Raw genomic sequence first — 24,594 nt, forward strand, 5'->3', positions numbered from 1 at the left:
AGAAGATTTGCCTCAAATGTAACTCCACAGGGAGTAGAGATTTGATTGACCATCTATTGTATTAATGTAAGGCTTAGGATAGTAGGCCCTTAGTATTTGAGTAAAGATGAGACTAACAGGGCCATGAGAGTTGGGGAATAATAAGGTGTTATGGGAACCCACAGATGAGAAAGATCTAAGAAGGGAGGATGGCCGACTGTGTTGAATGTTGCTAACAAGTTACACAAGACAGAGACAGAGAAGGGACCGTTGGATTTGGATGCTCAGGGTTTATGACAAGAACAGTTGAGCTTTGAAAGGTGGAAGGTTTTGGGGGCTCCTGCTTAGGAAGTAGGAAATGTGGGAGAGGCGATGGGTTGGTCCAAGCTTCTCAGGCTGTGCCAGAGGACAGAGGGTTCGAGCAGGGCTGCAGCAAAGAGGCTGGGCTGTGGGAAGATAGCAGGTTTTCAGGCAGGGGAAGAGTCAGTCACTCAGACTGAGAGAGGGTTAGCAGCATGGTGGCTCCTGAGCTCGGTCCCATCAACCAGGTTGCTGGAGTCAGCAACTTGGTCTCAGTGTTATTCAAGATTCTAGAGACAGAGTTACAATTTAGAGTCAGGTGTGCTGACACACATCTGTAATCCTAGGACTCGAGAGGTAGAGGCAGGAGGAGTGAGTTCAAGGTTAGCCCAGAAGTGATGGCACATTCCTTAAACCCCTGGACTTGTAGAATATCAGGATTTTTTTCCTCCTCTGTGTAACGGGCCTGGCTGTCCTGGAGCTTGCTTTGCAGACCAGGCTGGCCTCAGACTCACAGAGATCCACCTGTGCTGGGATTAAAGGCATAACCACCACTACCCTGCTAAGGATATTTTTAATTGTTTTAATTACATTTTATCTATTTATTGTGTGTATGTGCATATGCCACAACACACAAGTCGAGACCAGAGGACAACTTGTAGAGTCAGTTCCCTTCTTCAGCATGTAGATCCCAGGATCAAGCCCAGGCCATCAGGATTAATGGCAAACATCTTTGCCCCCACAGTCATTTCATTGGCCCAGGATATTTTAAAAGAGTATCACTGTAAGACGTGCCCCAGCCAGGTGTTGGTGGCATATGCCTGTAATCCCAGGACTTGGGAAGCAGAGGCAGGCAGATCTCTGTGAGTTCAAGGTTAGCCTGGTCTACAGATCTAGTTCCAGGACAGTCTCCAAAGCAATACAGAGAAACTTGTCTGGGGGGTGGGAGGGGATATTACAAAATTTACAATTAAAAGGAGCAAGTTTGCATATAAAAGTTATTCCAAACACACTTTAGAAACTGTGTTCTTTAAGTTACTTGGGGCTGTCACCTCATGGCAGAGCACTTGACTGGAAAGCAGGAAGCCCTAATTTGATCCCCTGAGCCTCAAGCAATAAACAAAGCTAAACAATACTCCAGTGACTAGCTTTATAGAACTGTTTTTGTTTTGTTTTGTTTTGTTCTTTGTCATCTTTTTTTTGGGGGGGGGGAAGTCATCTAAGTAGAAATAACCAGAAATAGACCTGGTTCTTAAACCCCAGCGTCATGTTTGAAGGGAGACACTCGTGTGTGATGGCGGAGGTGGGACCCACAGAGGGGAAAAGGCATCCACAGAGGCAGAACAACACTGAGCAGGCTGATTGTTCTGCTCTGCCTCGATGCCTACAGAGGCCCTGTCAGCCCCAGACTCAGTGGTTTGGGAAGCAGAGTGCCAGAGGGTGTCTGTCATTTACCTTGCCCACCCTCACTTTCTGGAAACCTGAGTTTCCAGTCTGCAGAATGCCCAAACTACTGTTAAGAATCCCCGTCTTGCCAAGACTGAACATTTAGAATTCCTTCACTTTATGTGCATCTTATGTGTGACTAGTTTTCATCGATGGGTGACAGGGTTTTTTTTTTTTTTTTTCCCAGAGTCTGAAAGGTTCTAAGGCTCTAAGGAGCATTAATTGAGCATCTACTGAAGACTCAGCTTGGCATCTGGCTTAGTGAAGGTGGACCAGCTACTAACCTCTGACCCAGGCAAGTAAACATTATCATTCAGGTTATGCACTGGGTGGCATGGGGCCCAGCATATAGCTGGTAGACAGTGCTGTGGGAGTGAGCCGATTATACACCTGGCTAGTGGAAATCCCCAGCCAGCAGCCTCCAGTGCCAGCTGAGTCTCCCAAAAGCTGGACAGGACCTTGGGAAAATTCATGAGGAGCCCACGCCTGGCAGTAGAGTAAGGCTGTGCCTGTGGGTGTGGGGGTGTTTGGGTAACAGCCCAAAGACTAGGAGGGGCTGTTTATGTTGTTGATGTTTGGAACTGAGAGGGGCTATTGTTTTGCTAAGTCTTGGCTTGTTGGTGTATGAAGTTGGCTCAGAACCATGGGGTGGGGACTGGCTGGGGTGTTGCTAACATATCTTCATGGCAGCAGCTTTACTTCTGTCTGTCTGTCCGTCTGTCTGCCTGCCTCTCTCTCATCCACACATATGGATACACATGACTATCTACACAATGTAATTTGCAGACCCAGTGCAAAGTGAAGTTCAATTTGGGGGCCAGGAAGATGGCTCAGTCAAAACTCTCGGGGACCTGAATTTGATCCTCACATAAGAAAGACGGATGTGGTGAAGTATAGAGATATCCTTGGGGCCTGCTGTTCAGTCAGTCAAGCCTAGTCACAAAGTTCTAGGCCAGCGAGAGACCCTAGGCCAAACACCAACATGGACGGAGAAATGGTATCTGTCATTGAACCCTGGTTCCCACATGGACAGACACATGTGAATGCTGGCCGGCACCTTCACAGGCCCCAATCCCAAGTTCAAACTCAAGATGGCATTGCAGTGTCAGCCAAGCTCAGGAGTCTTCTGAGCACGGGTCACATGACTGTTCTATTCAAAGGCCCAGGAATCAGCCCCAACCATACATAACATGAAGCTCCTGCTGTTTGACTTGGTCTGTCCTCCTCCACCAAGGCCAAATGCCATGCTTGCGCCAAGTGCTTTCCAGACTTATCTCACATTATCTCACCATCCGGATGTGGGAGCTGGCTGTCAGGCCTTTGTTGTGTATGAGAGAATGAAGCTGCAGAGGAGGACCTGGAACTTGAATCCGCATGGTGTGAGTCTAAGTCTAGGCTTTGCATTTGCACCCCCAAGTTTCCTAGGAAAAGCTGCCTTGTTCTTTGTGTTTTGGTTCCTCCAACATTTTTCTTTGAGGTTTTAGATGGTCAATGAAGTTGATCAATGGTGTATAACTTTGTGTTTGGCTAGTCCTCACCACCAGGACTCCTGGCATCTCCACACAGGGCTCTTGGGCACTTGTGCTGGTTTCTTGATTTCTATTGCTGTGAAGAGATACCATGACCATGATAGCCCTTACAAAGGAAACATTTCATCAGTTTGGCTTGCATTTTCAGAGGTTTAGCCCGTTATCGTCATGGTGTGACATGATGGCATGCAGGCAGACCTGGTGATGGAGAAGTAGCCAAGTGCCCTACACCATGGCTTGCAGGCAGCAAGAAGTGGTCTAAATCACTGGGCATGGCAATAGAAATCCCAACTAAGACAGATGGCATCAATCTCTCTGGATGGACAGATAGCTGATGAGTGCGGGTGGCAGCCCCAGTAGGCATACTCATGTGTCTTTTAGCTGTGTCAATGCTGGGGCAACATTTGTTTCTTATTTGTTCATGGAGGACAAGATGTATACCTTGGGAATGTGAGAGCCCATTCAGGCACCTAATGGTGAAAGAATAATCAGGGTGGCCTTTGATAATCCTGTTTCCTTCCTTAGAATCGAAGTAGTAATACACACATACACACACACATACATGCGTGTTGTAGAAGCATGCACACATGCACGCACAACAAAAACTTAAAAGTTCGGTATCGTATGTTGGCAAAGTTATTGGGAAAACTACTGCCTTAAGTGCTTTTGGTGAGAGTTAGCCACTTAAACTTAAAATGTGTGTGACCAGAGATTGGTCTCCTCAGGATCTCCCCAGAGAGATGAATGTGGACCAGGAACATGACTGTATAGGACTAGTCAGAAACCATAAACTAATAACCTAAACATCCGACAGTTGGGGATTGCTTAGAAAACTGTGATTGGGAGATCTCATTGTGTCACCATGTACAGATCTCTTAGGCTTATGGCAATGAAGATGCTCAAGACTCATCAGTACAACATACATGTCACGATAGAAATGGTACAAGAAACTAACAGCCCAAAGACAGCTGCAGGCTACTTAAAAATATTTGCCTTTATTTTATGTGCATGAGTGTCTTCCTTCTGTGTGTGTGTGCACCCCATGCCTGAAGTACCCCTGGTGTCTACACAGGGTGTCGGATCGATCCCCTGGAACTATAGTTACAGGTGGTTGTGAGCCATTATAGGAGTGCTGAATTGAACCAAAGACTTCTACAAGAACAGCTGAGCCATCTCTCTGGCGTCAGAGCAGGCTGCACATGTCTAAATGCCTATGTACTGTCACATGCAAATTACGTTGAAAGCTCTCAAGGAGGAAGCATGTGAACTCTTCCAGTGGACACTCATGGGAGGGAAATGGACACTGGCAGATGGTGACAGTGGTGGCTATGGATGATGACAGCTTTATGAATTCTGCTTCAATAGTTCATTGTGAGGCTGTCATTCTGCATCACTTGTATAATTTTTAAAAATTAAAGAGTTGAGGGTATGGCTCAGTGGTAGGACACTTGCCCAGTATTTATGAGGTCCTGGGTTTCAGTCCTAATACCACAAACACATAAAAGTTAAAACTGAAATTAACACATAATAATTGTATAGAAGTAATATGTCTTGCCTGTATTAGTGTATGCATTCATTTCATTGTAAACTCTTTGAAAATGGAGCTATGCAGACTGGCATGGTGGCAAGCACCTTTACTCCCAGCACTGGAGAGGCAGAGGCAGGCAGATCTCTTATGAGTTTGATGCTAGTCTGGTCTACATAGTAAATTGCAGGACAGCCAGGACTGTTACACAGTGAAACCCTGTCTCGGAAAAACAAAACAAACAAACAAACAAAAGAGGTTCATCATAAACTGTGTTTAAGCCAAGGCCTGCAGGATGTTCTTAGGAGGTAGGGGAGGATTCGGAGTTCAAGGTTATCCACAGCTACACAACTGGCAAGAGGTCAACCAGGGCTACATGAGATCTGTCTCAAAACAAAACAAAAAAACAAAACCAAACACAAACACCTCCAGTACTACACCCCAGATGTAACCACCATGAAAATCTTACTACATCTATTTTCTTTTTTTTTTTATGCCTAAAATGTAAAAGGTGACTGAAAACACCCATTTTTCTTATATTTTCTTGTGGCTGTCTTTCCACGTCATTATTATATTTATTTTTATTACATTCATTTATTTATCTGTGTGCATGCATGTTCATGCACACTCATGTGGAGGTCAGAGGACAACTTGCAGGAGTCAATTCTCTCATTCTACCATCTAGGGCTGGAGGGAGGGTTGAAGGCAGAGCTCTCACACTTGCTGACACGCTTGTGCTGAGCCATCTCCCCAGCCCCTCAAGCACTCTCTCAATGGCTTCTTTGTGTTGTACTGGCTTGCACTTACCATTGCATAATGAAATCCCCTGAGACTGATGACTGAGGCATGGCTCCTTTCTAGTTTTCCTTATTATACAACCTTGTAAGTGCATCTTTACATCTTTGTCTCACTGCTGAAGAATGTTTTATTAGGAGTCTTTGCTGGGCTAAAGCAATTTGCAGGTTTTTGATGCCCCATGTCTAGTTGTTTTGCACACATGGGGAGGTCCTTGCAGACTGAACAGGGCAGGATGTTCTCAGACACCCTGCTTGCCTCAGGCTTTTCTGGAACACCTTCCATCCACAGGGAGGAACCGTTCTCAAGAACACAAGCTGTGGTCTCCCTCATGGGAAGATCTCAGAGAAGAGATGAAACTCTGTGGTTGAGTATACCGTTAAACTCATATCTTCCCAGTCTTGGGGCAGGAAGATTGTGGGTTCAAAGCCTGCCTGGGCTACATAGTGAGTTCTAGAGTAGCCAGGCAATTTAGTGAGACTCTGACTCTAAATTAAAATTTAAGGCATGGGAGTGTGGCTTACTAGATCAGTTCCCTAGCATGTTCCAGACCTTAGGTCCAATTCTCATGGTGTGTGGGTAGGGGCATAGGAGGTAAGGGTGCTTTCTGCACTGGTTTTTGGAGGCAGATCTTCCCAAGTGGTCCCTCATCCTCAGCCCTCCATATAACTGTTTGAAAGTCCGAGAAGTGGATGTGAGGTTCCAGAGTATCAGATCAAACCAGAGAGGCAGCAGCATCAAGGTTAGCCTCGAGGTCGGCTATAAATGCTGGGACCTCGGGGTAAATCTCCAAAGACTTCGCCCTCAATGATTAGGTCAGTGATGGTCTCTAGAGGACCCACCTGGTCACAGTGTGGATTTGACAGAACCTCTAAGATACTGAAAATTTCTGTGCGGTGTGGGTGAAGTTGGGGATAGAAGATGCGTAAAGAATCCAGCACACTGTCTAGCGCTGCCTGGCGCTAGATCACCCAGTCCCAGAGTTCAGAGTTTGGAGGTAGCATATGGTCCAACAACAGGCCTGGGCAGCACCTCCAGAGAATTCTCCACTCTCCTTGTATGCTCTCTCCATCTTGCTTCCCTTCTCTTCTCTTCCGATTCCTTCATTTTCCTTCTTTTTTTCTTTGAGGCAGTGTCCTCTGTAGCTCAGTGGTCTCAAATTCACTGTGCAATGCCTTGAACATCTCATCCTCTATACTTCCTGGGATTACAGGCATGCACCGCCATGCCCATTTTATTCTCTGCTAGGGATCAAACAAGGACTTTGTGTGTACCAGATGGGCACTCCCTACCAACTGAGCAAAATCCAGCCCCTGCTATGTTTTCTGTTAACACTAGGAGGTATTGAATGAAGTGATGAAATAAAACTTTGAGGGAGTCTGACCTCCCCTCTTTGTGTGGATCCTGGGGACTGAACTCAGGTTGTTAGACTTGGCTGCAAGCACCTTAAGTTGCTCTAAACTATCTCCAACCCCTAGTCATTGATTTTTAATTTCCATTTTATATACTTTTCATTCTGTTTGGGTCATGGTCATATAGTTTCTTGCTCTGTGTTCAGTTTGATTTGCTGACATAATTCTTTAAATGAACCATAATATGCTCCTCATTGGTGATGTTTTGCTGTGAAAATAAGAAATTATCAACATTTGTCCTGGAGGAAGATGATGCCCAACACCCAGGGGTAGGAATGGCCTTGGGAGAGGGCAGCGTCCAGTTATGGCAACGGAGAGATGGCAGTGTCTGGTCACACTGAGTGGGAATGAGGAGGCAGCAGGTGTGAGCTGTCTCTTGTGCATACTTTTGCCGTGTCAGAAAATAGAAAGAAGATTGTGGTAAAGGAGGGGAAAGAGTTCTGAGAAAGCGATGGTGTTCCCCGGTCACCCTGGAGTACGGATGGTAGTAATCTGGCCGTAGCTTTCAAAACACAGGCTGGACCAGCCCGTTCCCTGCTTGTTTCTCCTGCTCCAAATCCTTTGTGAGGCATTTCATGTGGGCATCGAGGGGGCATTGAGGCTCTCAGGGGCCTCAATTCTACCCCCTCCACCTGCAGCCCAGCACTCACTGTGGCTCCCTCTACCGCCCTGCCAGGGTGGAGCACACTTCTCACCCTGCACCCCACACTGAGCTAGCAAGGTCTGTTTCATGTCTGAAGTCTGTTCTTACCTGTCACAGCTCCCGTGTGATGTCAGTCACTTCCCGTTCCTCCTCTAACAGGAGTGGGCTCATCAGGGCATAGACTATGCCTTCTCCAGGTAGCCCAGTGTCTTGCACCAAGCAGGTGTAAAAACAAGATCCTTCTATAGGACTCTATGAATGACTTCTAGATAGCTAGGCCAGGCCAGCTACTGTTAGTTAGCCAGAGGGCTGATCTTAGAGTCAATGACCTGAGGGAAGAAATACAAACAGTAGCCAGGAATATGGCCAAGGATTTAGGTCAAGAGAAAGCAGGCTACTTTCCCAAGAGGACTTGAAAGGGCACCTTGCTTAGACTGCATGGCAAGCCTAGAGACTACCAGCATCCTCCAGGGTGTCCCTGAGCTGTGGACCCAGGCTTACATGTTGGTTGTTGGGTGGCCTGGCCTTATAGGAGAGGGATGTTGGAAGCCGTGGAGTGCTTATGTGGGGAGATTTCTCTGGGAATCTTGGTTTCATTTAATGCCCTGATAAAGGCAACTTAGGAGAGAAGGGGTCAGCCTCAGCTCACAGCCCCTGATTGCAGTCCATCACTGCAGGGAAGTCAAGGCCATGAGAACCTAAAGATGCTGGTCACATCACACCCACTGTCAGGAACAGATGGAGAATGAATGCATGCATGCGTGCATGCATGCTTGTGTTCAGTTTACTTTTCCTCTTTATACAGGCCAGGACCCAAGCCTAGGGAATGGTGTCACCCACTTTTAGGCTAGGCCTTTCCACATCAACATAATCAATATAATTTCCTATAGACATAGCCCCAAATTAACTTTGATAAGAGTAGGCTGGAGCTGAGGAATTCCAGGTAGGCTCCATCTAAGGGCCTGGGGCTGGGCCCATTGTCTCTATTGAAAAGGGACAGAAAGGTGTTGGGCACAGATAAAAACCAGAAGGAAAGTCTCCTTGTCAAATGTAGGGAAAGTACACAGAGGTGGGAACAAGGTATGCCTCATGTGCGCATCAGAGCTATTGGATGCTGTACCCACATTCTAAGATCACCTTGGGGTCAGTCCCTGTAGCCCCAGTGTGGATGTGATGCCGGCCGAGCCTGAGGTGACAGCAGTACCAGCTTTGGTATCCCGAGCTCTAAACAAGATGGCAGCCAAGTGTCCGACCAGCCTCAGGGTGCCTGTTGGTCTCTGCTGAGCTCATCTTGATTGCTCAGTGACTAGTTCATAGTTGGTGCTGACCACTGCTGTCCTTACTACGATCCTGCTCAAGGCTGATTGTGTTAATAGCCCTGTGGGGTCCACAGTGGGCAAGGGCTTGCTGTGCATGTATGAGGGCCTGACTTCCGATTCCTAGAACCTACCTGAAGCCAGCTGTGGGAGGACAGGCACATCTGTAATCTCAGCCCACTCCCACGACCAGATGGCTGGTGAAGATGGGAATTTGTGGAAGCTCATGGGGCAGCCAGCCTGGTGTACGCAGCAGGGCGCAAGAGATCCTGTCTCAAACAAGGTGAGAGGTAAGAACTGGCATGAAGCTGACCTCTGACCTCCACATGCACACTTGAACTCAGGCACATGTATACATACACATACACAAAGATTTTTGTTGTTATTGTTTCTTAAGACAGGGTTTCTCTGGTTGTCTTGGAACTCTCTCTCTGTCTCTTTCTTGCCTCTCTCTCTCTCTCACATACACACACACACACATACACACAAAATCATCATCTTAAGTATGGACTGGGCTACTAAGACCATAATCCCTTGAGGCTTCAGGTGTCCTTTAACAACATCCACAAACTAATAATTAAGATTGCAGAGAGAGTGAGTCAAGGGCCCGAAAGCTACCATAGACCTGGTGGAGAAGGCCGACTCTGTGTGACCTCAGCTGCCTCTCCCAGGTGGCTTCATGAGACTAATGGCACCCAGACAGAAGAGTTGGGCTGTTGGGAACTTTAGATCCCGAGCAAGAGGACGACGCTTTCAGGGCATCCTCTGCCTCATCTGAAAATGGAGACAATGACATTTTATACCCAGAAATATGGGCTGAGCCAGAAGATTCTCTTGTCTGATCCCAGAACCTCACCTCTGATTTGGAGGGTATCTCAGATCTTAACCCCATTGTGACAGAGTGACAGGTGTCAGTCACTCTGCCAAGAAAATACCTGATTACGGGATTGTCGTTTGGCTGCAGGAGGCTACACCTGTATTTTAAAAAAAAATATTTTATGTGTATGAGTGGTTTTGCCTGTATGTATGTATGTATGTATGTATGTATGTATGTATACCACATGCAAGCCAGGTGCCTGCTGAGGCCAGAGGAGGGCATTGGCTACCCTAGAACTGGACTGGAAGGTTGTCAGCCATCATGGGGATGCTGGGAATTGAACCTGGGTCCTCTGTAAGAGCAGTGAGTGCTTTTGACTTCTGAGTCATCTTTCCAGTTCCATTACATGTGTTTTATTGAAAATTCCAGTAAAAATTTACACAAAAGCTTGTGGGATTTTGCAGGTAGGACGTCATCTTACCCCACCCCCACCCCACCCCACCTCTGATTGCTGGGGCTTTGTCTGGCTTGAGCTCTTATGCATGCTGTCATAAGCACTGGGAGTTCATATGTGCAACTGTAATCACAAAACAGTCATTCACACCTTTGGCTCTTACAACCTCCCTCATCTCTATCTTCTGAAATGGTCCTTGAGTCTTGGGAGGAAGGGGTGTAATATAAATGTCCCATTTAAGGCTGAGCATTCCACAGGTTTTTATTCTCTACCCCCTGACCAATTGCCTGTCTCTGCGTTGGGTCTTTTGTTTGCTTGTTTTCCAAGACAGGGTTTCTCTGTGTAAAAGCCCTAGCTGTCCTGGAACTAGCTCTGTACACCAGGCTGGCCTCGAACTCATAGAGATCCATCTGCCTCTGCCTCCCAAATACTGGGATCAAAGGTATGAGCCACCATCACCTGGTGGGTCTCTGTGTTAATCGCCATCCCTACATAAGAAGCTTCTCTGATGAGGGTTGAGACTTGCAGATACCTATGGGCATAACTGTAAACCATGAGGAGCTGGCTTCTTCTGGGATGTCATTCCATGCCAGCAGTGTAGATAGGCTGCCCTTCCAGACTGCCTTGAGCACTGCATCTTAGGGATGAACCAAGGCTTACATTGTTATCTGCTGTTGGGCACTTTGTGGCTCTTCCCATTTGTTTTGCATCTGGCTGGTGGGTGGGGGCAGGTGTGAACCGAGTTAGCCTCTCAAGTGTCTGCAGTTACAAAACTACCATCCGGGAGGTCACCAGGCTGACTCAGTGATTTCTGAATGTTGAGGGATTTCCAAGTTTATGCTGAGGACAGCAGGAGACCTATCTGTCATTGAGATCTGGGTAAACTCAGGGCATCACTCCTCTTCATGATTCTGGCTGGGCCAGGTCACAGAGATAGGGCTTCTGATTCACCCTCTTTTCTGGTCACCTCCAGGAGGTCCCATGCCTAGGACCATTGCTGCAGCAGCATTTTGTTTCACCAAGCTACTAGGACCTGCCTTGTGTTCCTCTGAGGGCTTTCCCTGAGGTATGACACAACTATCTATAAACCCAAGCCTGGGGGGGAGGTTAAATGTGTATGTATCCAGCTGCCTTCTACTGGGAAGAGAGGCAACCTGCAGAGAAAAAGAGGAGGAGCCCAGCACAGCCAGGACACCTCACTCTCCCACTCCTGTAGTCCCTGGATCCCTTGGAGTCTTTGTGGCCAAAGCCTACTTGTTGCTTTTGTCCGGGAGCAATGCAAAGGAGGAATACTGTCCTCGACTCCCAGAGCAGTGCTCATGCAGGTCCTGCCTCCACATTTGGACTTTGGCTCTCTGGGTCCCAAAATGAAGAATCTTCTTCTGGTTGCCTAGCTTCTCTTCTCCCCTCATCGGTTTATCTGTCCTTAAGATGGGCATGAGGGTCCTGCCCTTAGAAGACGCCTGGCAGGCGCTGGGTGCTGCTAAACTCACTGCTGTTGGAACTGATCTGGGCAAGGCATGAGGCTTTCCAATAACCTGGGTGGGGCTCTGACTCCACGCTCCTCTGTCACCTCTTAGAGACAATGCACAGTACCAGGGGGAGAGAGAGAAAGAGAGAGAGAGAGAGAGAGAGAGAGAGAGAGAGAGAGAGAGAGAGAGTTCAGCTTAACCTCCCGAGGCACCATTACATCCCTATTCTGTTTTGTTTTTAGTTTAGTGTGTGTGCGTGCGAGGTGTGCACACATGTTCCTGTGGGTGTGAGCACATGTGTATGGGTGCATGTACACATGTATTTAGAGGCTAGAATCACCGTAGGTATCTCCCTCGATTCCTCTTCATCTTACTATTATTTTGGTTAACGTTTTTATTTTATGTGTATGAGTGTTTTTCCTGCATGTATGTCTGAGTATCATGTGTGTACCTGCTCCCACAGAATGACAGAAGAGAGGACTGGAGTTACAGATAGTTGTGAATGTCCATGTGGATGCTGGAAACCGAACCCAGAGACATAGGTTGTCCTCTGACTGACATATTCATGCAGTAGCACATGTACCCATGCTTCCTGCCCCTATACACACTAAGTCAAAGTGGGAAACATGAAACAGAAAGCTGGTATGCCAGTGGATATACAATGAGCAGGAGCGGCTTGGCAGGGAGGCGGGAGAGCTGTGCTGTATACTGTGTCCTTGGCTGAGTCCTTTCCTCCCATGAGCCTCTGCTTCTCCATCTGTAGGAAGAGTATTTGATAGATGGTGTTTTCGTGAGAGGTGGGGGTGGGGAAAGAACTCATTCAACAGACATCTATCCCGTTTGGGGAGCGAGTGTACCCCTGTGTGAATCAGTATTCACCACATGAACATGGCCATGTTAAGGACACCAATGTCCCATGGGAACAGCAAGGCCATCCTCCGGCTCATGGTTGACCTTTATCTAAAACTAGTATGACAGAAAGTAAGGCAGTATCTGCCACTTCCTCCTTAGGACGCAGTCACCCTGAGACTGCTCTCGACAGAGATCCACCCCTGTCATCTCTACATAATAAACACACTGAATTTCCCAATGGATGTTATGTCCATCAGAGCCCACAGCCCAATCCCAGCTGTCCTGTATGTGTGTCTATAATTTCTTCATTCCTATCATCTGAGTGGGAGCTATCTGTGGGAGACAGGGATAGAGGCTGGTTGCAAGGCCCTCCAATCCTGTAGCTCACTGTGGAGTGATCCAGGTTGGCCTCCGGTAGGCCTGGCACAGAGTTCATCACCACCCAGGACAGGGTAGGGAGAATGCTGGCTTATGACAGTTAGCATGTCACAGCAATCCTATCAACCACCACCATTCCATTTCACAGAGGGGAAACTGAGGTACGGGAGGGGAGGTTGAATAACTTGCCCAAGATCACACAATTAGTCATCTGTGGTGTCCGATTCTGGGTCACCTGTTCCCAACAACACTACAGGGGGAAGGTATCTAAAGCCACCAGGGTTCCCTCAAGACTGCTGACCAGGATCAGCCCTGTCAGGGCAGCCAGCAGGACATTCTGGCGCCCTGAATTTAGTGAGATCCACACCCTTTTCGAGGAAGGTGTACACACCCAGAATAATCGTGGAGCCAACAGACAGCTGAAGCCGTGTGTAGCCTGGAGGTCCCAGTAAAGATGAGGTTCTGCAACATACCACTGAGCCCAAGTGAGCTCTGGTCATCATTTTTGCCAAGATTATTTTTTTGGGGGGGCTGTTGCTTTCATTATTGTTTCTTTGGGGGAGGAGCCACGGGATGTCTTAAGAATGAAGCCTGGACGAGTTAGGCACATCTGAGGACTCACAGCCATCCCCTCCCCTTGGTGCCATGATGGTTTACTGCACTCTTTCATTTCACTGGAGAAGAGCCTGATTGGAATGTTCTACAAACTGAAGCTTGGAAGGACGGGGGCAGGGGAAGGGGAACCTCTTCTCCTGCCTGGCAGCAGGTTAAACTTAGTCACTGGACTGGGTGCTGGGTAGAGTTGTAGGAGATGCTTCTCAGTGCATGATGGGCACTGAGAACTTCCTCTGCTTGCTTGAGCAAAGCAGTTCCAAACAAGTGGAGAATGATGCTAACACTGGCAGCCATTGCTGACAGGGATGGCCAGGACCTGTGGCTTAAAAAGCATCCAGCTCTATCTGGGCTGGAGGGTGGGGCCATTGATCTTGGGTTTGGACACTGGATGTCTGCATCAAGGGAAACCCCCAAGTTTGGGGCAAACCGGAAGGCTATTGGTCCCTTAGCTGGTATTTTTCCCTCTCACCTTAGGCACAAAAAGCAGGACACACGGCTCACTATAGCGAATAAGTGGCAACCCAGATCTCTCGTTTGTAGGTACCACTACTGTACAGCTCAGTTGGAGCCCTTCAATCTCAAGTACCATTTCTGTGGTCCTCTTCAGATCCAACCTATGTTCAGCCATCTCCTCCATCACACTCCGACACTGACTCAGGAAGGTTTAGTATCCCCAGCAGCTCCCCCTCCAGTACCCTTCTCAGCTCCCACTGCAGGATGGTGTCCAGGCTGGAGTCCATCCACGGTCATGGGATGGCTGAGCCCCTCAGTGCTCAGGACAGGGCGGCCCCTCCCCAAGAGGGCTTTATTTCCAACTAGGGCAACTTGGCAGGGCAGAACTTTTCTGGAAAAGCCTATATGGAGCCTCTTCGAAGGTGTGGTTCCTTAACCCTTTCAGTGCCACAGGTTTCTCAGACATCTGGTGAAGTCTGCAGACCCTGCTTGGAATGATTTATAAGAATGCATTATGAGGGCACATATGGTGGTCTTTAATTCCAGCATTCCTTATGCAGAGCAGATGGATCTCTGGGAGTTCAAAGCCTATACAGAGAGACCCTGCTGTCTCAACAAACAAACAAAACAATGCATTGTGCTGTTGCTATCAGAAGAGTGCTTTTCTAGACTGCACAAGGCATCGATGCATAAAGCTTATGTGATGTCCTATGCCTGTAATCTTGGCACTTGGGAGGTGGACACAGGAAGATCAGGAATTCAAGTCCAGCCTGGGCTACATGATACTCTGTCTCAAAAATGAACAAACAAAAACCATATCTTTTTTTTTGCATTCTGACAAAATTCATGCAATGAAAAGAGTTTAAAACACAAGTCACCAAAGTAGTCAAAAAGCAAATTTGCATCATGATATATTTCTTTTCTTTTTTAAAATTTATTTTTATGTGCATTGGTGTTTTGTCTGCTCGTATGTCTGTGTGAGGGTGTAGGATTCTGGAGACAGTTGTGAGCTGCCATATTTGTACTGGGAATCTGGATCCTCTGGAAGAGCGGTCAGTGCTCTTAACTGCTGAGCCACATATCCAGCCCCTATATACTTACTTCTTTATTAACACTTTAAATAATGGGGCTTGAGAGATGGCTCAGTGGGTAAAGCCCTGCTGTACAAGTATGAGGTCCTAATTTCAGATCCCCAGGGCTCACATGTGACTGGATGCACTGGCAAGCATCTGTAATTCCAGTGTTCCTACAATGAGATAGGAGGAGACAGAATCCCCAGAACCTCCTGGGCCAGCTAGCCTGTGGTACAGAGAGAACATCTGACAAGAGACCCTGTCTCAAGTAAGGTGGAGGCAAGGACCAACATCTGAAGTTGTGATAGGTGAATGCTTGTACACAATACACACACACACACACACACACACACACACACACACACAGGCGCACACATACACATGCCTAGCAATTGGAATGCTCTGAGCTCCATCTCTAAAAACAAGCAAACAGATACAGAATGCTGGCAGCTCAGGTCTCAGGATATTTACAGCCCCTATCATACAGGCATATCTGATTTCTATGGGTGGCAGGATGACAAGGACTTCATTCAGAGTCAAAGGGAATGCTGCATAAAAGTGGAACTCGGTCCATCCCAGTGTCACAACCCCTTCAGAATTCTATTCTCGGTCCACATGGGAGCCCCACAGCCCCCACTTCCAGGCACAGGGTCCTTGACTCTTTGGAGTGGTAAGGGAAGCATTAAAGGCTATGAGATCTAAGAGTTCAGAACAGAACAGTGACCAGGTAGGGTTGAGTTCAGAGGAGAAAGACTGCCAGAAGAGAATGTAAGGGCTCAGAGATGAGTCCATTTGCCAGGGAGCATGGAGCTGGGAAGTGAGGGAAGACAACATGACCAAACCTGAAACACAACAGTAACATCAGAGCCATAGCACCACCCCAGAGCAAGCTACTGTCTTCTCTGTCCCCAAGGCATTGTTCCAGTAAGACAGGGTACCTGACCACAAGCTTACACAAACAGACAAGAGATGAAAAGAAAAGAGATGTCACTGGAAAAGTCTAGAACATACCACATATCTGGTTAAGCTGACGGTGTAAGCCACCGGCTTTCAAGGGTTGTGTTCCTCCTCTATGAAGTTTGTGGTGAGGATCAAAGGCTAGCTAGCAGCTTGGAAGGCTGGTTAGAGCATGCTTTGAGATGGTGGTGACTGCTCAGGTCTCAGTGACCTCTGTAAAGTGAGGGTAATACTTAAGTAGGCACCTACTGTATGCTAACGCTGGCAAAGGAGATGCTCGGAGATTGCAGGAGACACTGACTTTAGGGTGGTAGGTGTGAAGACATCTGAATGAATGAATGAATGAATGAATGAACCGATGGATGGATGGATAGGTGTGTTCTCTAAATAGGTGTTTCTCCACACTGCACCAAGGCTGCTGGGAGAAATGATGGATATAGATCCCCCAGCTCTGGGCTCAATCACATCATCGCAGCCTATGAGAATGTGGTGGTGGGAGGTGGCTAGTCAGGGCTAAGGACAGGCATGCTGGGGGGGGGGGTCATTGCCTGCTTTTCCCCAGCCTACCTCACCTCCCTTGCCAGTGGATCAGCAGGCTCAAGGCTGCGGGCAGAGGCCGATGAGGAGCCCTGGATCAGCTTAGTGGGGGACCTAGGCCGCCCGAGGCTGGAGTAAGGGAGTCGACAAGCATGTATCTTCGCATGCTATGGTTGCCAGACCTTTGCAGGCCACAGTCACCCGCATGCGTGAGAATCTGGGGCATGGGAATTTGGGGCACGGAGGGAGGGACGGCGGGTGGGAAGGTGAAGACTTGATGGGAGAGGACTCTCCAGAAGGGGAAATGAGCGGATGCAGATCGCCAGCCTCTTTACTTAAGAGGCTGCAGCTCCAGGCTCTGCCGCGCTCCTTGCTGCAGTTTCGCATGCAGACTGTGTTAGACTACCTGAACCCGCGCGCTAGGCCTGCAGCGCCTCACCCAGGCGAGGGCTTTCCGGGTCGTTGCTGGGCGGAGCCTGAGCTGCAGCAGCGGAAAGGCGCCTCGCAGACAAGTGGCGCTGCTTGTGGGTGGGCGGAGTCCAAGGGCCTATAGGCGTGGCCTGGGCTGCAGAGCCTGAGAGCCGAGTCTCAGCGGGTGAAATCGCTGCATTGGGAGGAAGGGGCGTGGCCTATGCCCGCAGAGGGCGGTCCAGGCAAGGGGGCTTGGCCTTCGCCTATAGAGGGAGGGTCAGGAAGGGGCGTGGCCTTTGCCTGCAGAGGACAGCCGAGTAGGGGGCGTGGTCTGTGTCTGCAGAGGGCGGGCTATGGGGGCGTGGTCTGTGCCTGCAGAGGGCGGGGCCCGACGCAGAGAGGGCAGCGCCGGCCGAGAGTCCTCTGCGCGCCGCTACTGCGGCCGGTCCACAGCAGCTCTGACAGTCCGGGCGCAGGCACAGAGCCCCTCGCCAACCCCACGCAGCCACAGCGACCTCCGGCTCGTCGCGCTCTCTCTTCCGGCGTTGCGGAGCTGCATCTGGCGTGCACCTGGCACCACCCCGGCCGCTCTGGAGCCCGCGCCCGCCCTGGCCCGGCCACGCCGGGAGCCCGGCCCCGAGCTGGAACCCCATCTGGAGCCGCGGGCCCGGGGCCCTGAGCCGCGCAGCCGGCGCATGGTCAACTCGCTGCTGTTCGGGGAGATGGCCTTGGCTTTCGGCTGCCCGCCGGGGGGCGGCGGCTGCGCAGGCGGTGGCGGTGGTGGTGGAGCCGGGCCGGGGCCCTCGCCGGTAACAGCGGCACTGCGGGACGATCTGGGCTCCAACATCCACCTCCTCAAGGGGCTCAACGTGCGCTTCCGCTGCTTCTTAGCCAAGGTGCACGAGCTGGAGCGGCGCAACCGGCTTCTGGAGAAGCAGCTGGAGCAGCAGCAGAGCGAACGAGAGAGGCGACTGCGCTACAAGACCTTCTCCCGGGAGCAGGCCGTGCAGACCGGGCCCGAACTGCTGCGGCCGCCCGCTGCGGGCGGCGGGCAGGCCCTCGGTGCGGCCACTGGCGTCAACGCCAACGCGGTGGCCCTGGGCGGCCTGCCCCCCGGCGGCGGCTCGCACCCGCAGCACTACGGCCGCTTGCCCGGGACCATCTGGAGCTACACGCAGGTGCGGCGCACTGGCGGCGGCGGCGTGGAGACGGTGCAGGGCCCCGGCGTGTCGTGGGTCCACCCGGACGGCGTGGGCGTGCAGATTGACACCATCACGCCAGAGATCCGCGCACTCTACAACGTTCTGGCCAAGGTGAAGCGCGAGCGTGACGAGTACAAACGGAGGTGAGTGGGTGCGCCCCTCCTCCGCCGCTCTCGGGATGGGCCTGACAGGTGGGCTGCGAGCTGCGGGGAGGACTTGGTCATTTGAATCCAGAATACCTGGGCGCTGACCCCCCGGGGCCAAGCACATTGTTTCCCAGGGACGTAATAACCAGCGGACTTGTGGTGATCTCATTCTGTCCACATGACAATGCGGTGTGTGGCAGCCTCGTCCCCATATTGCAGACAAGGAAACTGAGGATAAGAGGTGCTAAGTGGCTTGCCCAAGGCAACTTGGCTAATCGGTGGTGAAAGTCAAGATTTGATCCGTTGATGGGAATCCTGGCTGGTGTGTCTCCCAGACTAGGTATTCTTCAGAGATTCTAGTGGTAGATTCCCTTCCCACAGCAGGTGTAAAGAAAAACTCTCAACTAGAACACTAGTACATTGTCATTTTTTTGTCCTTGAATTTAATGAGCTCATGTGAGATGATGGATGGATCTGTCCCTAGGGCCGGAAGGTTGGCTGTCTTGTTCCAGGGCTGTAAGGCCCAGATCCTTGGGCTGCAGAATCAGAACCAACCCCTAGCCTTTTTTTAAAAAAGTCATCCTTTCTTCACATTCTCTCAAGTCTCAAGGTTTATTGAGGTCCCCCAATATTGGGGGTTAGAATATTGGGTGGACCCAGATCATGGGTCCAATTGGAGGTCAGAGTCAGACTGCTTGCAAGATGGCCAGTGTGCTCCTTAAAGTCCAGATTCGCTGGCTGCAGTTCTGGCACTGCTTTCTGCCTGCAAACAATACTGTCTGCTCAGCTTTCTGACACGGAGAGGGAGAGAAAGAGAGAGGGTCTGTGTGCAGGTCTCAGGTCTGCATGGGGGAGGGGCCCTCTGGTCCTAGGCTCCTATCTAGGCCTGTGTAACTCTGCTTTTGTTGTTCTGACTCTTAAGGGAGTGAGGCCATTCCTTCCATTCCTGCAGTCTCTCTGCAAGCTGGGCCTGGGTCTCCTTTCTTACCCTCTGCTGAGGTCTACTGACTGGGAAGGAGTCTGGGTCCAGCTCCCATCACCTCCAGAGTAGATTGTTTGCTCATCAGGGAAATGGGAATAGAAAATTCCAGCCAGTGCTCCAGGGTAGAGTGGGATGAGGCTCCTGTTGGAAGGTCTAAAACAATCAAGTAGATGTTATTACCTGTGGTAAGCAGGGTGTAGAGATATCTAGAGTCCCTGGTGCTCGTGCAGGGCCTGGCTTGCTGGGGATGCTTTTCACTCTGGCCTTGGGAATGTCCTGTGCCCCTCACAGTGAGGTCACCCTCTGCCCTTGGTGGTGGTCATCCCCATGAAGGCAGGCTAGGGAAAGAGACACTTGTCTTTGATGGTGAAACTGGAGGAGGAGGGTTGGGCTGGTCCTCCTGTCCCACACCTTTGGCAGTGTAGTCATGACACAGGCTTGCTCTGTATTTGTTTAGTTGTGTGTGTGCTTTTTAGCCCTGGCTACTAAGGTGATGGAAAGACTGCCCAGGCTTAGAGGGAGAAGGGTTGGCATTGAGCAATTAGCTGTTCAGGTTGCACCCAGGGTGTGGGGTGTGATGTCAGCTTCTGGCACTGTCCTGGAATGATCCAGCCCTGCTGAGACAGGTGGGGTGTGGGCACCTCTCTTCCCGCCTTTCTGGGAAGCAGCTCTTTCTTTTCTTCGTTGTCTTATGAATCGGAAAGACCTATCTTCCCTGAGGTTGATTCAAAGCTTTGGATTTCTCCAAAACGACTATTCTGCCTTGCTCAGGCCTCACTTTAGCTACGTGTAAAGTAAGGTGGCTGGACAACTGCTGTGCTCCTTGAAGCCTGGGCTTTCTTGGTGATACTTTGGGGAAAGCTCCTTTAGTTAGTAAAAATACAGCAAGGGCTTGTGAGTTGGCTCAGCAGGTAAAGGTGCTGATAGAACAACCATAATTCTATCGCTGGGACTCACATGGTGGACAGGGAGAACCTACTCCTGCAAGTTGTTCTCTGACCTCCACACATTTGCCATGACTTGTACACACACACAACACACACCATATACACATAAATAAATGTAATAAAAATCTAAATACATCTAGCCAGGCAGTGATGGTGCACGTCTTTAATCCCAGCAACTCAGGAGGCATAGGCAAGCGGATCTCTGAGTTTGAGGCCAGCCTGGTCTACAGAGCGAGTTCCAGGACAGCCAAGGCTACACACTGAGAAAACTGTCTCAAAAAAATCAAAGAGGGGTGGGGAAGCCAAAGCCAAATACAGCAAAATGTTAGCACGATCATCAAAGTGCTCTTGCTTTCACACTGATGTCGGTGTACCTGATGCCACTAGTGTACGAATTTTTTTAAGTATTTATTTATTATGTGTATGGGTGTCTTGCCTGTATGTATTTGTGTGTGTATATATATATATGTATATATATGTATATATATACATACATATATACATACATGCATACATACACGCGCGCGCGCACACACATGCACACACACACATGCACACACATGCATCCTGTACATGTCTGGGGCCAGTGAGAAGAGGAATAACTCCCTGGAAGTGGAGTCATGGGCAGCTGTGATGTGCCATGTGGGTGCTGGGAATTGAATCCATGTCCTCTAAAGAGCAGTAAGTGCTCCTAGCCACTGAGCCATCTATTTCTCCAGCCCAGCATGCTCACTTTGTAATAGTTGGCTTCAAGTTAAAACCTCTTTCTTTGGAGAGAGACTATGGCCTGTGGACTAAGCAGGCTGCGTACACATTTTCTGGTAGTACTTGCTTATCTGAGAATGACAAGATTCTTTGAGTTTTTGCTAATAGTCCCCTCAGTTGCATCTACTGAACCTAGAATGGGTAACTTATGTATTCAAGTCTACAATATAAATATATACAATTTTGTTCTCACTGAGTATTGTGGTTTCTCCTAAGAGTTTTTCTTTCTGGAGGAAGGCAGGAAGATAGTTAACTTCAAAAAAGAAAAACAGGTTTGGGGAGGCAGAGGCAGAGGCAGGTGCATCTCTGTGAGTTCAAGGCCAGCCTGGTTTACAGAGAGAGTTCTAGTACAACCAGGGCTACACAGAGAAACCCTGTCTAGAAAAACCAAAAGCCAAAAACAAAAACAAAAAAAAAATAACCCAAAAATCCCAAAAAACTCTGGGCCACATGACCTGAGAGGGGCTGCCTCGGCTTGTCAGTATATGAACCTGTGTTTGTGCTGGGGTTGAAACTCCATGGCAGATTGCTTGCCCAGAGTGCAGGGGAAATTGGGTTGCAGTAAGTGAATATATCTGAGCTGCCAGCCTACCACTAGTACTTTGACTATTAAGAGGTCACAGTCCAGGAGATGAGACCAAGATGTTTGCCTGTCTGATCTGTAGACTGCCAAAGGCATCATAGCTTTCTGGGGTGTCTAGTGTGGAACCCCAGTGTTGAGCACACTGGAGAGGGAAGGGCTCCAGGGTTCTCTTGCATTGATCCGGATGATCTCAGAGCTTCCTGCTCAAGTCACTAAATGGTAAGCTGGCAGTATAACCAGTTTGTTAAGCGGCAGGCCTTTGCGGTCCCATCTCATCGTTGGTTTCTCTCCATGTGCACCTGTACTTTCCTGCTTTTGCTGAGGTGGAATTGGCCCATCTTAAAGCCACCCCACTTAAGTACAACAATGACTGTTTTAAAGAAAAATTAGAACTGTGTACCCATCTCCAGGGTCCAGTTTCAGAAGCTTGAACCCCCTCCCCCCTCCCCCGCCCCAATTTCTTTCTATTTGCAAACAGCTCTCCTTTGGAGCAGTCACCAACCTGCCAGGTATCTCTGCCTATACGCTTTTCTAGACAACTCAGAAATGAGATCCCGTGATAATCTTCTAAATATGGCTTCTTTTACATAGATGGCGTTTTAGGAGTTCTTTGTGTTGTGTTTGCAAATATCTGGAGAATATCCGTCATATTGCTAAATCACATGTACGGATGGGCAGACCCTGTTTGTCCGTCCCTTCACCTTACGTAGTCTTGTGTTCCAAGCTTTAATTCGACCGAGTGCTGTGGCTGATGTGGTCTACCCGTGGCCCTGCCCCGCCCCCCCCTTTGGTTTCCCTTTGGCCCAACCTGCTCTTTACTGTGTAGGAAGTGTGGTCACCCAGACTGTATAGAGGGTAAAGTTGTGAAGCGTTGATCTGGAAACCAAAACAAACACTTCTTTCTGTCGCCACCCAGTGCCGCCAAGATCTCTTGTTCTGAGTTTGCAAGTTGGGGGGGCTTTCCCCAAGAGAATCCTATCAAATTATCTGAACTTTAAATACATGCATTTCCCCAATTGGCCTTCAAGAGACCTGGACTCCTTGGGGGTGATCCCTGGGTCTGTGTTGTGGCTGATCTTTTAGCCTTCTCAGATGATGTTGTGTGTATTGTGCCTCCTGTGTTCTGGGCTTCCTGCTTCCTGTTTTTTTGGAGGACCCTGCTTTGGATGACCATGGTCCATACCATGGTGTGTTTCCGTGATTTCCCCTATCGTTTACTGGAGAAGGAGGCTGGATTACTTTGTGGTTGTCAAGCAGAAGTTTTGTGTATGTCCCCACTGGCTGCATCAGGGAAGTTGTCACTACTGTTCCAGGAAGTAACAATGACTGGCAGAGGCAGCCCAGCTACCTGCAGGGCAGTGTGACTTTCTCATGTCCCAGGTCCAAAGCCCTTGTAGCCCTGTGTGACTAAGGGCTGACTGGCCTTCTCCCCTCACAGTGGGTAGACACACAGGGTTTATGTGCTCCCGGCTGACTTTGGCCTTGGTGCCTGTGGTGAGGGGGGAGCTGTTAGAGGGTCTGAGGGACTTGTGTTGTCTTTTGTCTTGGTGGATTTCAAGCCGGTGCTTCAGGTCCCTAGAGCCCATAGTAAGGTACCTCATGGGTGGTCCTGGGGACAGTGGGACGTTGAGCCCCTGGAATTTGACACATGCCAACCACGGGCTCCCTTTCCATGATTCTAAAGGATACTCTGTGTGGGAATAGGCTTGCTATTGACAAAAGAAAAAGAAATCACCAACTCAGCTCTGTATTTTCATTTCCAAAGTGGGGAAACTGAGGCCCAGGGAGGCTTGCCAGCCACGGTGGCTTTGGGCAGCTCTTCTAACTGTCACTCGCTCTCTCACCTTCATTCTGGTATGTCTGCCTCCAGCAGGGGCTTCTCCAAGGCTTGCCTGCCACCTTCTCATGTGGCTGTTTTCAGAGTCTTCTAAAAGAGACTTTTGTCACAGCTATTTCCGACTGTGAGACAGAAGCGGCTGGGCTGTGAGCTAGAATGGAGGGCTCCAAAAAGGGATGTCAAGTGGGCAGCTGGAGTGTCCCTGCCTTTATCAGCGTGCCCCAGGGGAGCCCTCCAGCAGGTGGGTGCTGGCCCCTGAAAGCCCCAAGCCCCAAAGACTGCCTCAGTCCCCAGGCCACTGACACTTTTTGTTGGTAAGCACCCAACAATGGAGGGTTTTTTTTAAATTCTGATTTCCAAGTGAGGCTGCTTGGGATGGTGGGAAAGGGTTCAAATCCTGATTCTGCCATTCTGTATGACCATGGGCAGGTCTCAGCCTCTCTGAGCTTGCCCCCCAGTACCAAGGGATGCTGGGAAGGAGTAACTTAGTTCTGCATAGGCCTCCATGGCTTGGGAAGCTCTGAGGATGTCCTTCGATGGAGCCCACAAAGTCTGTTCCCTTAATTTATGGGGCCTTCTGGGCACAGCCCTGGGCTGCCCAACAAATCCATTTCAGGACACATTGCCTCTCTCTCTGTGTCCGAAGGAAGGCGCCAGAGATGGTGCTGGGGGGTGGAGAGAAGCCGACTGCTTCTTTGTCCTGCCTAAGGGCAGTCCAGCCATTCTCAGTGGTGATTTGTGCCTCCGGAACTCCCAATACCCCCACCAGCCCTTTGTCTTAAAGGAACCCACACCCACACCCCCTCCTTTTAGGACCTCAGTTCACTGGAGAACCGGGTTACTAAGTCTCTTGGCCAGCTAGGCATCTCCCTGGGGACAGATTTGGGAAGGACTCTCAGCCTTGAGCTAGAGGGAGGGGAGGGAGGAAGGTCCCAGAGAAGAAGGGAAACCAGGGGACAGCTGACTCTGAAGATTCCTTCCTTCCCAGAGGAATGCAGGCGAGGCTTTCGAGGCCCCACCGGATGCATGCCTACCCACCCCACCCCCAGCTGCTAAGCACAGTCACATGCACATGTGCACAAATGCACTTACACATGCATGCAAGCACCTGGTTCCCGGCTTTGGGTCTCCAGCTTGAATCTCCACATGTGTCTTGTCACGTTGCTGT

At 49.6% G+C, this 24,594-nt stretch overlaps 2 protein-coding genes across 2 annotated transcripts in view; one reads left to right on the plus strand and one right to left on the minus strand.

Moving 5' to 3' along the window:
• Mrto4 (MRT4 homolog, ribosome maturation factor) overlaps positions 1-24,594 on the minus strand; it is a 1,102,334-nt gene that overhangs the window by 209,322 nt on the left and 868,418 nt on the right. The window lies entirely within an intron of this gene.
• Positions 17,356-24,594, plus strand: part of Iffo2 (intermediate filament family orphan 2) — a 41,499-nt gene continuing 34,260 nt past the window's right edge. The window contains exon 1 of the mRNA XM_051173458.1: positions 17,356-18,309. Within this exon, the coding sequence (XP_051029415.1) occupies positions 17,660-18,309 (650 nt within the window). The 5' untranslated portion in view covers positions 17,356-17,659. The remainder of the gene's footprint in view (positions 18,310-24,594) is intronic.

The sequence above is a fragment of the Phodopus roborovskii genome, unplaced genomic scaffold, assembly GCF_943737965.1.
Source record: "Phodopus roborovskii unplaced genomic scaffold, PHOROB, whole genome shotgun sequence".
NCBI classification, from domain to species: Eukaryota; Metazoa; Chordata; class Mammalia; order Rodentia; family Cricetidae; genus Phodopus; species Phodopus roborovskii.